We start from the raw sequence: 15,123 nt of genomic DNA on the forward strand, positions 1-15,123 counted from the left end.
TTTCATAGCTCAAAAGCAAAGAGGAATGGAAATTTTACCCCAGCTCTAGGGTTCTCAAGCATAAAATTTCATAAATTGTTATTCAATAGAGTACTTCAGTTTAGAGTGAATTATTATACTTTTGTATTATCTAATTAACAAATTCAGAATTTTAAAGTGCAGAACAATATGATTGCTTTCTTAAATTCAAATCATATCAAGATAAGTAGCTCTTGGCTGCACAGAATAAACGGTACAGAAGTAAAAACACAATTATTTTTTGCAATGATAAAATAATGAAATTCCTCAAAAGTTTAGTTAGAAGAAAACAGCAGTAAGAATGACCTTGAATAATCATCCTTGAATGGCCCATACCACAACCTTTGGCAGGATTATTTAGGAAGTAGGCATTAGGTTTTAGAAGACCCTAGTAAGTCCTATTAAAAGCTAATATTACACAGTAATGAATCTATTATATATACTAAGGAAAAAAAGGGAATAACTGAAGTTATCCTAATGTGGTTTTTAAAATAGCTTGATAGAAAAGTATCCAAACTCAGTTCTTCTCAGCTTCCTCCTAGTCTTTTCAATAACGGTGACTACTTCCTGCTCTTTATTATACACCATCAACAATGCTGTTGAATAATTCATAAAATATGCACGCAGAACTATTACTGTCCTGGAAATAAGAAGAAATGTTAATCTAGGAGGAGGCCTACCATTACACTTACTATGGTAAAGGGAAGGTATTCACTAAAAGGTATGATTCAAGATCTATTTCACATCAAAATATGGTAAATACCTGAAATATCCTTGGAATTCCTCCCGTATTGTAGTGAACTACTAGGCTGACTTTATTCTCTTTTTCCACAATTTCAAAGGACCCTTCTTTCCATTTTGTAATTCCAGTCTGCATACTTCGAATTCTGATAGGACCGTGTATCTTCAGAGGAGACATACTTTCTTTGAAATAAATTGCTTCTAGCCAAATTAAAAAGCAAAAATACACCTTCACCTGACAGATTCTAAGGAAGAAAAATAAAATAGTAAGTTACAATTTACTGAGATAAGAGTGATTAAGAGTTTGAAAGAGCATTTAATAAACCACGTATGTCCTTTTCTCTATTTCAATAAACCACTTTTTATTAAGCATCCTCAAAGACCTTGATTAGCTGATAGCCACAAGAAAGACAACTAAATGTCAGTGAATGTCAGTGACTAAATCTACCCACCTTTTATTTCTTCTCTACATGTTCCCTTCTTTGCCATATGTCCAGTATCTGTGCCCTATTAGTGCTTAAATTTTGCATTTTGCACCATTAATAACCATATTGCTGCCACTAAAGGCATGTCAATCAGGAATACTAAAGATTCCATTGTCAAAGTGATTACCCACAGCAATACAGCCAACTTTTATCTTCCTTCATGAATGCTAAAGGGTCTTGAATTTCAAATATAAGTTAAAAAATATTTTCAGTCAGCTGACTCCATTTCTTAGAATGGAGCTCTTCCCAAAATACCAAATCATATCACAAAACAATTCCTTCTACCAGTCCGTAGTGTAAGCATATCCACATGTATGGAAGACAACTAAATGAATTAAAAAATTGTAAGAATAATCAAATTAGTTTAACTTCCAGAATTATGTTGAGAAAGTAATTTATTCTCTAGGCAAAACAAACTAACAACAACAAAAAACTCTCTTCCTAAGAACCACCTAGCACTTATGCTTAATATTACCATAAAGTGGAAAGAATCTTTACCAATTTTATCTTTGACAAATATTCACGTTTCTGAATGAACTTCTAAATACTTAAAAATTACTTAAGCAATAACAGAATATCTAAGACCTTCAAACTAGCTTACCAAATATCAGCAAGTAAATACAATTACAGCAAAGAAGGTTAAGTAGTGTCATGTTTTATATGTACATACATAAACATACACACAATTGTCTAAAATTATTAAAACATTTTATTTATACTCTTTTCAAATCTCTAAAAACATTGCTAATACAGGGGCGCCTGTGTGGCTCAGTCAGTTATGCGTCTCCCTTCGGCTCAGGTTGTGATCACAGGGACCTGGGATTGAGCCCCCATGTCCTCCTTGGGTTCCCTGCTCAGTGGGGAGCCTGCTTCTCACCCCCCCCACCCCGCCACCCCCTCCTTAAGTAAAATCATTAAGAAAAAAATTAAAAAACATTGCTAATACAGACTCTTGCTTATAATTTAAGAAATTAAAAATCATCATACTTCGCTTCTGCCTAAACAACTAGAAAAGCTTTTAAAAAGTAGTATACAAAAGAAAAACATAGGAGACCTAGCTATCAGGAGCCAGCTGTCCCTAATTTATAACTTCCCTTTGTAACTTTTAGTTTTCTCAACTATAAATAGGAATAGCAAATGCCATAGTGTTGCATAACTAAATGAAATAGCACACATTAGGCACTAAACAGACAAAAACTTTAATATGAATGAAATTAGTGTCCACTTTCTGAATTTATTCCTTGCCTATCACACCTTTCTCTGAAGACCTCTGATAAATAAGCTGTTAATAGGGATCAAACTCAACTGCCTAGAGGGGCCATACAGGTGACATGACTTAAGCAGGCAAACTATGAAAACTACTACTGAAATCTAACTAATTTTACCATGTAGAATTAGTCAACCCAGTTATTGCCAGATCATCGAACTTCTCAAGAAAATGAGTTCCAAATATTTATGTAAAACTGCCCATTTTAAATTGTGGGCAATGAATTCAAATTCATTTTTAAAAGCTACAAATCAAACAAAACCCACATATAGGCAGGATACAGCCTGGGGCCCCCTAGTTTGAGGGCTCTAGGTATACTATATATCAAATAACTGGGAATAAAATTTCAAAGAGATGTGAAAACACTATGAATAGTTAAAAGGTGTTATGCATTTTAAGTCCTCCATTACTATTCACTCATTTCATCAAATTTCTTGAATGCTTACTTCGGCCCAATTTAGATAGCATAATTTGCTAGGTATACGAATCTATCAAAGTAACAGAGTCCACTACTGTTTATAGACCTCTCTGTTAACATGGCACTGCTCAAACTAGTAACTACAGAATTTTGGACGAGCAATGTGTGTAATACTTTTTTTTTGCAATTAATAATTTGGGGGGCGTCTGGGTAGCGCAGTCGTTAAGCGTCTGCCTTCGGCTCAGGGCGTGATCCCGGCGCGTTATGGGATCGAGCCCCACATCAGGCTCCTCTGCTGGGAGCCTGCTTCTTCCTCTCCCACTCCCCCTGCTTGTGTTCCCTATCTGGCTGGCTGTCTCTCTGTCAAATAAATAAATAAAATCTTAAAAAATAATAATAATAATTTGGTGCTTCGTTGTCTGGATGTGTCCTAGACTTTTTTCCACTCTGCTCTGAACACTGCCAAGAATATGTGACCTCTCTCCCACCCCAGTTGCCCATCCAGAAATATGAGTTATCTTTGATTTCTCTTGATGATTACTGGTATTGGATTGGAAATGGAAGATCACAGTAGAGTCCCATCAACTCAACCTCCATACACCTTTCAGACATCTTTATTATAATGAACTGTAGATCAAATCACATCACTCTCCTCCTTAATATCATTCAACAGCTCCCCACCGCCCTCACAATAAAATCTAGACTCATTAACATGACATAAACACCCTTCATGATTCAGGCCCTACTTACCTCTCTATCCCTACAAGCCCGTTGCCAAATCCAGCCATATGAACTATATAATTTCCCCCCAAAAGCCTTATGTTTTCATGCCACTATACCTTTGCGTGCACTGTGGTTTATCTCTGGAGAATTTGTATGTACTCTCCCCATCCCCCTAAAACTCCCCTTGATTTCTTCTCTTGGCTAAAAAATGAAGGCTCAGCTTAGATGTTATCTTCTTTAAGAAGCCTTTCCTAGCTACCTTTCACTCTTTGTCTCACCCCATATCCACACCGCGACTGTGTCAAGCTTCTGTATTTTTGTTGTACCCTGTGCTTACTTCGAGTATAAGATTGTATCATAAACTGTTACTTCTTTGTCTCTATCTACACTTCCCTATTTGAAGACAGGGAATATGTTCTTTAAACTCTTGAGTCCCCACTATGACAGTGTCTGACATACAAGAAATAAACTTATTCAAGAATAATGAAATCAGCACTATCCCTTATTCAGTTTGCTGCTAAAATACACAACAGCAGATACTGAAACCATAAATCCCTCTTAAATGGCCAACATAGGATTATACTTACTAAGCTCTTTATAAAATACCACTACGCACTGTACTACATATAACTCATCTTTTGAACACTGCATCTAAGCCTTTTCTATGTGCATCTGAACTCCTCTACTAAATGCAAAGCTGTCCTCACATCAAAATTCAATGAGAAAAATCATTTGTGGAAGAACAAGAATTAATATGCAGTTACATAATGCATTAAAACAAAAGCATCAGTAAACTTGCTTAAACTGGGATTCATATTATTCATTGTTCAATGAAGAAACTCCATTTTAAGAGTTGTGCCAAATTCCCTCACTTTCCTTATATGTCATTATGGGTCAGGGTACCAAATTAAGAGAGAATATAAAACCCCGTTATCTTAGTGTTTTCTTTAAAGACCAAAAGTAAGTAAAGGTCAATGACCTTAAATTCCTCTAACAAAGCATATTTTTTAAAATTACATTATTTAACAAAATTGGAGATGAAGATTTCGAAGTTCACTAAAGCATATGAGAAATAAAAAAAATTTATTGGTTACTTCTGTTTTTAATTTCTCTGTACAATTCTCAAACATTTTGATGCAAACTTTTAAGTATATCAAATTTTAATTCAGATATTGAACATTTCCTTAACCATTTCTACTAGCAACTTTTCTTTCCTCTAAGGAAAAAAAAAAACCCCAAAAGGTAGAGGACATAAAATTTGTAAACCAACAAAACTTTTTCTTAATCCCTTAATTTAGTCCAATCCTAGCTCTTGCACTAAATGAATTAACCATATCTACTTTTGTACATTCATTATACTATCAAGGTTTGCCCTATCCCATTAATAGAAAAAAACTAAGTTTCTTTTTCAGTATGTAGCATGATCCAGTAGTAACAGTTAAACTTTCTATGAACCTAGGACAATGAGGCTTCTTTGAACTCTACAATGCTAATTCCTTAACAAAGCAATATTACTAAGACAAGCTATAACAAAAACAAATTATTCCTTAAGTAGGTCCAAAGAGATTCCTTTCCCTTTTTTCACAATTATTAAAATTACTGTCCAACTTTGAGCATTCTATGAGAGCTCGCTCAATCAATATCGACAAAAATGTTTCTGTACCCTGTACAGTTATTTAAATGTACATATTTTAAGTACTGCTCTGAAAACATCCTTATCTAGGGGGTATTCTGTGGCAGAGCAAGCATGCTAAAACAAAACCATTACTACAGAACAAAGAAAACTTAATTCTCGCCAATTTGCATACTCTTGGAAACATATATCCAAAATAAAAACATTACTTACTTTTCAGTGACTTTTACTGAAAAACCCTATGTAATAACAATTCACCTTTATTCTGATCCTTGTGCCAAAGGCAATGCACTCTTCTTGGGGAACTACTCATATTTTGCAGCTATGCCAGTTCTCCGGAAGCCATCAACTCAGCTAAAGAAAATACAAGTGTGCCTTTTTAAAAGAATCCAATTTACAAAAATTAAAAAGAAGCAATCATTTATACAACAAAGATGAACTCTTTTTGATTATTTAAAAACTACAAGCTACCTTACTGAAAACATTTAAAATATAATGCTTAAGATACACACATATACACACAATCAATGGAACTTTAGGGATACATCTGTTGTGCAAAATGAGGGAGTTCAGGCCTGTACCTTATCCATTTGTGTTCTTCGTGTATTTATTTCTGCTACATTTTGAAACTAAGAAGGCAATGAAAAAGAGTATATTCTTTGTTGACTTTATAAACATTGTTACATAATGAATGATGTCTTAAGTCTTAAAATACCATTTCCATGATGTGTTGATACAAATTTCAAAAGGTAAGTAAATTTGGTTTTTACTTTTCTTTACGGGTTTCTCAAATTTAGGCTCTCTAAGCCTCAACTTTCCCTGAAGTTCTAACCAAACATCTTTCACTGCCCTCTTGAATGCTACAATATCAACTAACAACTCATTTGTTCACTTGGCAAAAAAATAACTGAGCTACTTTAATTTGACGGCACTGTGGAAAGAATACAAATGTAAAGATGATACAGTCCATGCCCTCACTATCAGAGGCTCCCAGACTTCTCTACATTTTCCTTCCACCATCATTCAGGCAAAAAAATTTTAGCATCAGCTTTATCCTCCTTCTCATTCATCTAAAACCCAGCCTTTTCATAGCTGCTACCCTGATTCAGAAGCTCCTCATTTTGCCGTCACTCCCACCTAATATTTATTATGCAATTATTTACTAAGCATAATGCTAAGCATCATCCACGCATTATCTCATTTAATTTTCCCAATAATCTTGTAAGACAAGGATTATTATCTCTATTTTACAGATAAGGAAACTGAGGCTTAGAGATATTAATTTATCTATGATTAATTTATCCATGTCTCCATGGAGACAAAACTAAGTCTAACACCAGAACCCACATTTTTAACCACTACCACATTCATCCTCATCAATGACTTGCAGCAACAATCACTTTCCAGTTTCCATTCTCTCAGGATGTTTCTAGCCAATGAATCCTGTATTGTATAATACTCTTTCTAAAGAACTACTCTATGTCTTACCAAGTTAAGTATGCACTATTTGTCTCCTTAACTTTCTTCTTAAGTGAGGGGCAGGACAGGAACCGGTCTTATTTTTTTTGTACTACAACAAAATACAAGCACTTAGTAAGTGCTAAATACTTGTTACTGAAGCCAATCCCCCCCCAAACATTTTTTTTTTATTTTATTTTACTATGGTAAAAATACTTAACATGAGACCTATCCTCTTAACACAACCTTAAGTTTACAATACGATATTGTTAACTATAGGTACAACGTTGTAAGGCGTATCTCTAGAATGTTTTCATCTTGCTTAACTGAAACGTTCTCCCAAACATCTTTAGCAGCTCATCACTACACATAAAATAAATCCAAATGCCTTTCTGTGTTTGGCACTAATACGCTTCATATATTTATTTCCTATTTTTCAACACAAATCCTGTTCTATACACACAAATTATTAAATTTAAATATTTTCCACATCCACCAACAATAACTTACTTAAATATGGAATTTTCCTTTACTTATTTTTGGAAATCTCATCCTCAGTATGCTCATAGTTTAACCTGTTGTTAAAATACATAAACCACTGCTCTGATTTCTAAGAGCTTTCTTTCCTAAAAAGATCTATAAAACAAATGCACACAGATAAAATTAGTATATGACTAAAAGGGAGAAATCGACCTAGATAAAGTTTATCTTCAATTCAGAGTCTAAAATCTGAATGATTTTTATGACCTAAGAATGAGTAAAATCATCCATAGCCAGAAAACGCTTGGGTTTTTTTCTTTTGTGTCCTTTAATTTGTCTGAAGAGAGAAAAGGTACTTGTCACCAGATGACAAGATTATCAGTAAACTAGTGCTTCTGAAAGACATGATGGTTTCTAACACAAGCTCCAGTTTACTTATTCACTTAAATTCTTGAGAAATAAAAACGAAATAGCTACTAGCATATATTCTAGCAGGAGACAGGCTTTAAATAATCACACAATATATAATTACAAGTTCTAAAAACTGATACAAATATAAAGTACAGGGCATGACAAGACATTATAACAGACTATCTGATTTAAGACTTGGGGATAGAGGGTAGAGGCAAAGGCTAAGCTAATATTAAAGAATGAGTTAATCAGGGATGGTCATACTGGAACAATCAGCATGTGCAAAGGCCCTGTAGTTGGAAAATAACTTGGTGTGACTAAGGAAATGAAAAGCAGTGTAGGCTAGAGTTTAGTGAGCAAGAGGAGGCTGGACCAAGATAAAGGCAGTGAAGCCGGGAAGAATCAAGTTATGTAGAATCCTGTAGACCACAGTAAGGATTTTGAATTTTACCCTAAATGTAATAAACATTAGTTTAGTGATGGGAAATCCACTGAAGAGTTTGAAGCAAGAAATAACATGTTACTGTTGAATGGAGAAGTGATACAGTTTGTTTGGGTTTGGGGGACAGTAAAAGAAGGAAAAATGAAAGAAAATAGGGCAGACAAGAGAATACTGAAGTGATTCAGTTTACAACAATTACAGTAACAATTAATGCTCACTGGTTATTTACTATATGTCATGCCCCGTTTAATTCTCATAACAATCGAATAAGGTGATTATTATTCCCATTTTACAGATGAGAATAGAGGGAACTCGTGACATTAAGTCCAGGTGAAAGAAGATTGTGGCTTGAACTCGAAAAGTGATACTGAAGATGTACAGAAACACATTCAGACGTACAGATGACCCTTGAACAACATGGGTTTGAAATGCATGGAGTTACATATACATGATTTTTTTTCCAGTAAATACAGTACTGTAAATGTATTTTCTCTTTCTTACGATTTTCTTAATAACACTTTTTTGTCTTAATTCTAAGAAAACAGTGTAAAATATATATAGCAAACAGAATATGTGTTAAGTGACTGATTATGCTATTGGTATTCCAGTCACCAGTAGGGTATTAGTAGTTAGGTTTGGGGGGAGTCAAAAGTTCTATGTGGATTTTCAACTGGAAGGGGTCCGTGCCCCTAACCCTCAAGGGTCAACTGTATTGGATATACAATAGAACTTCAAACACAAGGGATGAAGGAGACATCAGGAATGGAGTTCAAGTTTCTAGCTTATGTAAGTGGATAAATAAATGAATATGCCACTTAAATGAAATAGGGTACTGAAGACAAAGAATTTGGGATACGGAGAGAAAAATTAAGACTTTGGTTTTAGATGTATTATATTTGAAATTCCTAAGAAAAAAATCAAGTAGAGATGTCAAGCAGACAACTGGTTATTTAGATTTAGAGCTGAATATAAAGGGAAAAAGCTGGAAATTAAAATTCTTAAGTCTTCAATATACAGGTGGAATTTAAAGCTTAGGGCAGAAGAGTAAAAGGTCGAACAAGACCCTAGCACTAAACCCAGATATTCCATTTCACTCCATCAAACATCTCTCTCGCTGTGATCATCGATTACTTTGATGTCACCAGGCTTTACAGTCCTCATTCAACTTTACCTTTCAACAAAATTCAACACTATTGATTACTTCTTTCATCTTTTTTACCAAAGACTTGTTCTCCTCTATACGGTTATTAAACACGAAGAATCCCCCCGTGCCCCATCCTGGGCCCGTTTTTTCCTAGCACTACACTCTCCTTAGGCAATTTCACCCACATGCATAGCTTCAGTTACTATCAACATGGCAGACGACATACATACATTAGTTTATACAGCCTGCCCAGAACTCTCCTTTGAGTTCCAACCCACTAAATCCAACTGCCTCCTTGACAGCCTGTCTTAGGCATCTTTTCCAGTTAGAGACTTGTCAGATAATGCCTACCCCCCCCAAAGGCATTTAAATAAAGCCAAAATTTTGAAAACAATTACCACAAAACCACTACTAGCCAACTCTCCAGAACACAGGATTTTGTCATTAATGATCATTTCCTTTCCTGGATCATGACCTAAAATAGGTAAACCTGACAACCTGATCTGATAGCTAGAACATGGGGAACAACCAACTGCACGACAAAATACAATTCATGCGTTTTCGTGAGAAATGGTTAGGAGAGGAAAAATGGTCAAGAGTGAATGTCCAAGGCCTGATGGGTGTGCGGCAACGGAAGTCACCTGAAGAGACAGCAGGCCTTGCTAAGGGGCGAGTGGCGGACGACGACAGCCCCCAGAGAAAAGGGGCCAGGTTTGGGTTGCGGCGGAAAAGCGTGATAGTAAAGATAGTAAAGACCAGGTCAAAGAAGAGGGAAAGCCGAGGTGGGCGGGGGGGAGCCCAAGAGGAGTACCTGTGAGGCCCTGGGAGCGTCGAGGGGGTGGGGGTGAGCTGAGCAGCAGCCGGGCGAACTCCAGAAGAGTGAACACCGAGTGGGCGGACCGCAAGGGGCGGGGGGGGGGGAGGGGGACCTGGGGAAAACGGCTCAGTTGAGAAGCTCGCCGCCGGGAGCGCCTTACCTGTGCCTGCGGGTCCGGAGCCCTGCACTGGCCTGCCGGAAGCAGAGAGTCCGCGCGGAGGGGGAGGAGCCGGGGGTAAGGGAGGAAGGGATACCGGGCAAAAGGAGAGGGGCCGCTCGCTCCCCCTAGTCAGGGAGAGCGGCTGATGGCGGGAACTGTGACCACACGCAAACACGCACGCACGCACGCACACTCGACGCGACCAAACGAAGCGCGTGCGCGCAAGCCTGCAAACACCGCCCCTTCTGCGTCTTCGTCCCGCCCCAGCACCGAGCGAAGTCTGGCCGAGACAGCCCCGCCCCCGCCGTGAAGTAGTACGCATGCGCACTCACCACTTCACTCACTGCGGACCTCCCATCATTTCCCTCCTACACAGCCCAGTCGGGCATGCGCACTACTTGTCCTCCGAGACTGCCCGGCTTTTCCCGCCGTTCACTGGCCCCTGGAGGAGAGTCAGAGTTCACGCCCCTCTCTGGGGATACCTGTTTGAAGACAGAGGATGCGGGGACTAGTAGGTGGCGGAAGTCCTTCTGGCCCAGAATCTTAAGGGGCAAAGGACATACTCTGGGACTGTTAACTCCGCCGAGATCTAGGAGGCGGGAAGAGGCGTGTGGGCGGGGTCAGGGGTGAAAGGTCATAGGGCTGCGAAGGGGGCGGAGCGAGCCGGAGGCGGATGGCGGCTGCCGAGGCTCTTCATCTTTGGCGGCAGAGTCACTGAAGCGAGGACGCGGGTCGGACGCGTCCGGCATCGGGAGAAGAGCGGCGGCCGCTCCCAACATGCACAGCCTGGCGACGGCTGCGGTGAGTGGCTGGGCGTTCCGGCCTGGGCCCAGACCCCCTCCTTAGCCCCGCGTTTCGGCCTGCTTTCCCAGGTCGCCGTGTCGGGCCCGGAGTCCACTCCGCCTGCCCTCAATCTGCGAGGCCCTGGCCCTCCTCCTCGTCGCGCCTTGACTGTGATGGAGCCGGTCCACACTTTCCTCTCCGGTCGGCTCTCGCGGCCTCCTGCGCCGCGTATCGCGTTCTTTTCCGGCCCCGGGGCCTGGTCCCGCGCCGGAGCGCCTCCCTCGCGGCCGGGACAGGCCATTCATTGATTCATTGCGCTGACCAACAGTTGCAGGGAGCCGGTTGCGTTCTGGGCGTCGGCGGAGATGAGGGGGAATTCTGTGGTCAATCTGACACGGCCCTTGCTCTCGGAACTCACTGCCCGGGCACTTCGCAGCGGGAAGGAAATGGCTTCTAACTCACACCACTTTGCTTTCACAGGTGGAAAATCTGAGACCGGGAGAAGTGAATAATTATTACGTCTGACTTACAACCTTTTTCCCACATCTCAGTTTACCAGGGCGATCTTTTAACAAGAAAAGCAGATCGTGTAATTCACCTGTCTGAAGTAATTTTCTGGCTTTCCATTACATGTAGATAAAATCCATACTCCTTGCTGTGGCCTACAAGGCCCTCCCTGTACTATAAGGTCTTACCCCCGTTTGCGTTCTAGTCTTATGTCACTTGCTCCACAAGCTCCAGCTACATTGACCGCCTGTCCATCCCTTATACCTGCGCTTTTCCACTCCACCTACACTTCCTGATCTCTATTCCTGGCATGCTCTTTTTTACCACGTACCCCACCCCCAATTACACAGGCACATACACACACAGCATGTGGGTGTAACTGGCTCCTCTTCCCTGGGGTCTCTGCCTAAATGTCCCTAGAGTAACCTTCTCTGACCACTCTATTTAAAGAAGTTCTGTAACCTGCAACTTTTCTCTGTTAAAAATCTCTTTCTCAGTACTAATCTCAATTTTGTGATTTTTGTATTCATTTACTTGTTGACTGTCTGCCTCTTAAGGGCAAGGACAGAGATCCCGTGGGTCCTGTTTACATGGTTACTCCAAGTGCCTGGACAATTCCTGGCACAAAGTAGGGGCTCAAATACTTTGCTGAATGAAAAAGTATGGGTGAGGAAGGTGATGACTGAGAGCACATAGCCATAATAGGAAAATGAGATCATATGATCTGAGCATACTCTTCTGAATACCAATCACACTTTCTCTGTTCCACTAAGATGAAGTGACTGAAGAGGGTAGTTACTGACATTGCATTATCAGGCAAAGTGACTTCAGTATTAAATAGAGGACCAAAAAAATTGCTTTTACTTTAAATATAAAAAGTGAAAAAGTGTGCTGAATTTTACTCGACTATAGAATACATTGTCATTTCCAGGGCCAGTGGCATCTTTGCTTCCTGTCACCGTGTTTCTAAGTGTTTGCAAGTGCTCAGAGTGGATACGTTTATATCTTTCAATTAGGTGATTGCAATTTCCCCAGCTTTTTTGTTTCTTCTCCCAAATTATACTGGGAAGAAGCAAGTCAGAAGATGAGATTGCTGAGGGATGCCTGTGTGGCTCAGTCAGTTAAGCGTCTGCCTTTGGCTCAGGTCATGAACCCAGAGTCCTGGAATCAAGTCCTGCATTGGGCTCCATGCTCAGCAAGGAACCCACTTCTCCCTCTGCCGGCCGTTCCCCTGCTTATGCGTGTGCACCTGCTCTCTCTCTCTCTCTCTCTGACAAATAAATAAATAAAAATCTTTGGGGGGAAAAAAAAGATAAGGTTGCTGCTGGTAGGGGAGGGGCAGGTTACACAAGGGATTCTTCTGAGGTTGGCTTGTGTAGTTCCCAAAATCTGATTGTGTCTTCTCCAGGCTTTGATACCAAACTGCTCTTTTCCCTGTGACTTCTAAACTCTATACTTATTCAGTTCCTTTTATTTTTACTTTCCCTTAATGCATCTTTTTTTTTTTTTAAGATTTATTCATTTATTTTGAGAGAGAGGCAGGGGGCCAGGGGGGCAGAGGGAGGGAGAGAATCTTAAGCAGACTCCCTGCTGAGTGCAGAGCCTGACCCAGGGTTCAATCCCACAGCCCTGAGATCATGACCTGTGTGGAAATCAAGAGTGGGACGCTTAACTGAACCACCCAGGTGCCCCAACCTAATGCATCTTTTGAACCGTGGTTCATTACTTATGATAAATACTCAGTACTTGTTTTTTCAATTACATTTATAGTGCCTTACATTGCCTTAAAATTTAAGCTTTTAGATACATTTTCATCTGTTAATGTTATTGGGCTCCCACAGAAGCTCTGAGAAGTTCCTTTGTACCACTCATTTGCTAGACTTTTTGGTCATGGAGGAAACTGAAGCTTAGGAAAGTTGAGCCATCTCTTTCCCAATCCTTCATGCATTCTCTTAGACTATACTGCCTGTATCACTCTGATCTGGGTAAAGGGGTCAGTAATGGTATATATTACTGGAAACTGGGAAGAGTTCATGATAACATGCAACAGTGCCTGCAGCAATCTAAGCCACTTTCTGAGAAGATTTTTTTAGCTTAATGATGACAAGTTTTATACTTGTGTGTACCTTTATTTATCTCTTTTTTAAAATAACAGGTAAATCATCACTTCAGCTAGGGAGATAGTACTATCAAAAGAGAAAGTGATCGTGTGAATGTAGGATTTTATTCACTAGAGGAAGAACTGACAATTTGGGAAGTATCTTAAATTTGTACTCTTGGGTAGTATTTTATTAGGCTAGAAGTGCACAGTGTAGTAGACTCTTGTCAAACTTGATAGCATACATTTTAACATTGTCATTATTGCTACCATAGAATATAATTTCTCACATCTGTGAAATAGGCACAGAAATACCATGCAGGACTACTCTAAAGATGAAATAAGAATAACAAAGTGTTCAGTGGTTGTCTAGGTATAGTCCTTGGTTATATGACTTGCTCCCATACTTCAGCCTTGGGACTATAATTCCTGCCTCTGCAAAGTAACAGATCACTTTGTTGTGGACCTTGGAAATTGTTTCAGAGTAATAGAACTACAAATCTTCGCATACTGTGGGTCTTTAATGAATGTTATGCTAGGGATCTAAAATAGTCAAAGCTAAGCCTTTAAAAGATGCATTGGGTATGCATTTTTAAAAAATTTCCCCACTGATTTCCCCTGGCAATTTTAACATCCTTATACACATGTTTCCCCCCTCATTTTGCACCTAACCAGTAGCATCATCGGTACATCATCTTGTTGAAACTGTGCTAGACTTCCAGGTGCTCTCCTCTTTGGCAAGTAAAAAGAACATTGTGTACTCTTCGGGATCTGATTTTTTTTTTTTAAGATTTTATTTATGTGAGAGACAGCACAAGCAGGGAGAGGGACAGAAGGGGAAAGAGAGGAAGAAGCAGACTCCCTGCCTAGCAGGGAGTCAGACATGGGGCTCAGTTGCAGGACTCCGAGATCATAACCTGAGCCAAAGGCAGACACTTAATTGACTGAGCCACCTAGGCGCCCTGTGAGGGATCTGATTCAAACACTGTCTCCTCCCGTGTTTTCTGTTGAAGCTTTAAGCACATTGCCTAGCTTCTCTTTGCTTGTTCACTTCCATTTTTAAAAAGTTGAAGAACATTCTGGCCCTTCTAAAGATATGGGGATAATTAAGCGAATTTAATATTTCCCTTTGGCATTATTTAAAAAGTGTGTTTTCTTGGATTATCATCATTATGTAGACACCAAAGCCACATGTTGAGTAGTTTCCAGACTTAGGAAAATAATTTCTCTTTCAATCATATGGCATTCTTTCTTTATTCACTGTCACATATTTATTGGTAAGAAAACCAACAGGTATTTTGGCCCTTGAATATAAAGTTGTATTAAGAGATTTGGTTATTTTCTGTTTAAAAAAAGCCACCAACGTAAATTTTTTAATTTACTTGATGGAGGGTATGTCATATTTTGTTCCCATTTATGGATAACATGGGTCTTTTTTTTTTTCCTTTTAAGTTCTAAATATCTTTCTCCTTTCCACATGGAGTCAAGATCTTTCAGAGATAGAAGACCAACTGTCAGTACCCTGTGTTTGTGACGCT

General features: G+C 39.4%; 2 protein-coding genes across 7 annotated transcripts in view; one reads left to right on the forward strand and one right to left on the reverse strand.

Moving 5' to 3' along the window:
• USP37 (ubiquitin specific peptidase 37) overlaps positions 1–10,656 on the reverse strand; it is an 82,925-nt gene extending 72,269 nt beyond the window's left edge. For 2 of the 6 annotated variants that reach the window (XM_045777618.2, XM_045777612.2), the window contains exons 1-3: positions 10,198–10,447; positions 5,499–5,639; positions 782–1,004 (exon numbers count right to left, since the gene is read on the reverse strand). In XM_045777618.2, the coding sequence (XP_045633574.1) occupies positions 782–937 (156 nt within the window). In that variant the 5' untranslated portion in view covers positions 938–1,004; positions 5,499–5,639; positions 10,198–10,447. Of the gene's footprint in view, positions 1–781; positions 1,005–5,498; positions 5,640–6,773; positions 6,856–10,197; positions 10,448–10,529 lie in introns of those variants that run through there. The other 4 variants (XM_087863410.1, XM_045777614.2, XM_045777616.2 and 1 more) reach the window with 4 other exon arrangements.
• A 54-nt stretch (positions 10,657–10,710) lies between these two features.
• Positions 10,711–15,123, forward strand: part of CNOT9 (CCR4-NOT transcription complex subunit 9) — a 29,314-nt gene continuing 24,901 nt past the window's right edge. The window contains exon 1 of the mRNA XM_045777620.2: positions 10,711–10,998. Within this exon, the coding sequence (XP_045633576.1) occupies positions 10,975–10,998 (24 nt within the window). The 5' untranslated portion in view covers positions 10,711–10,974. The remainder of the gene's footprint in view (positions 10,999–15,123) is intronic.

This window comes from Ursus americanus, chromosome 1, assembly GCF_024610735.1.
Source record: "Ursus americanus isolate L20-20 chromosome 1, mUrsAme1.1.p, whole genome shotgun sequence".
Classification (NCBI taxonomy): Eukaryota; Metazoa; Chordata; class Mammalia; order Carnivora; family Ursidae; genus Ursus; species Ursus americanus.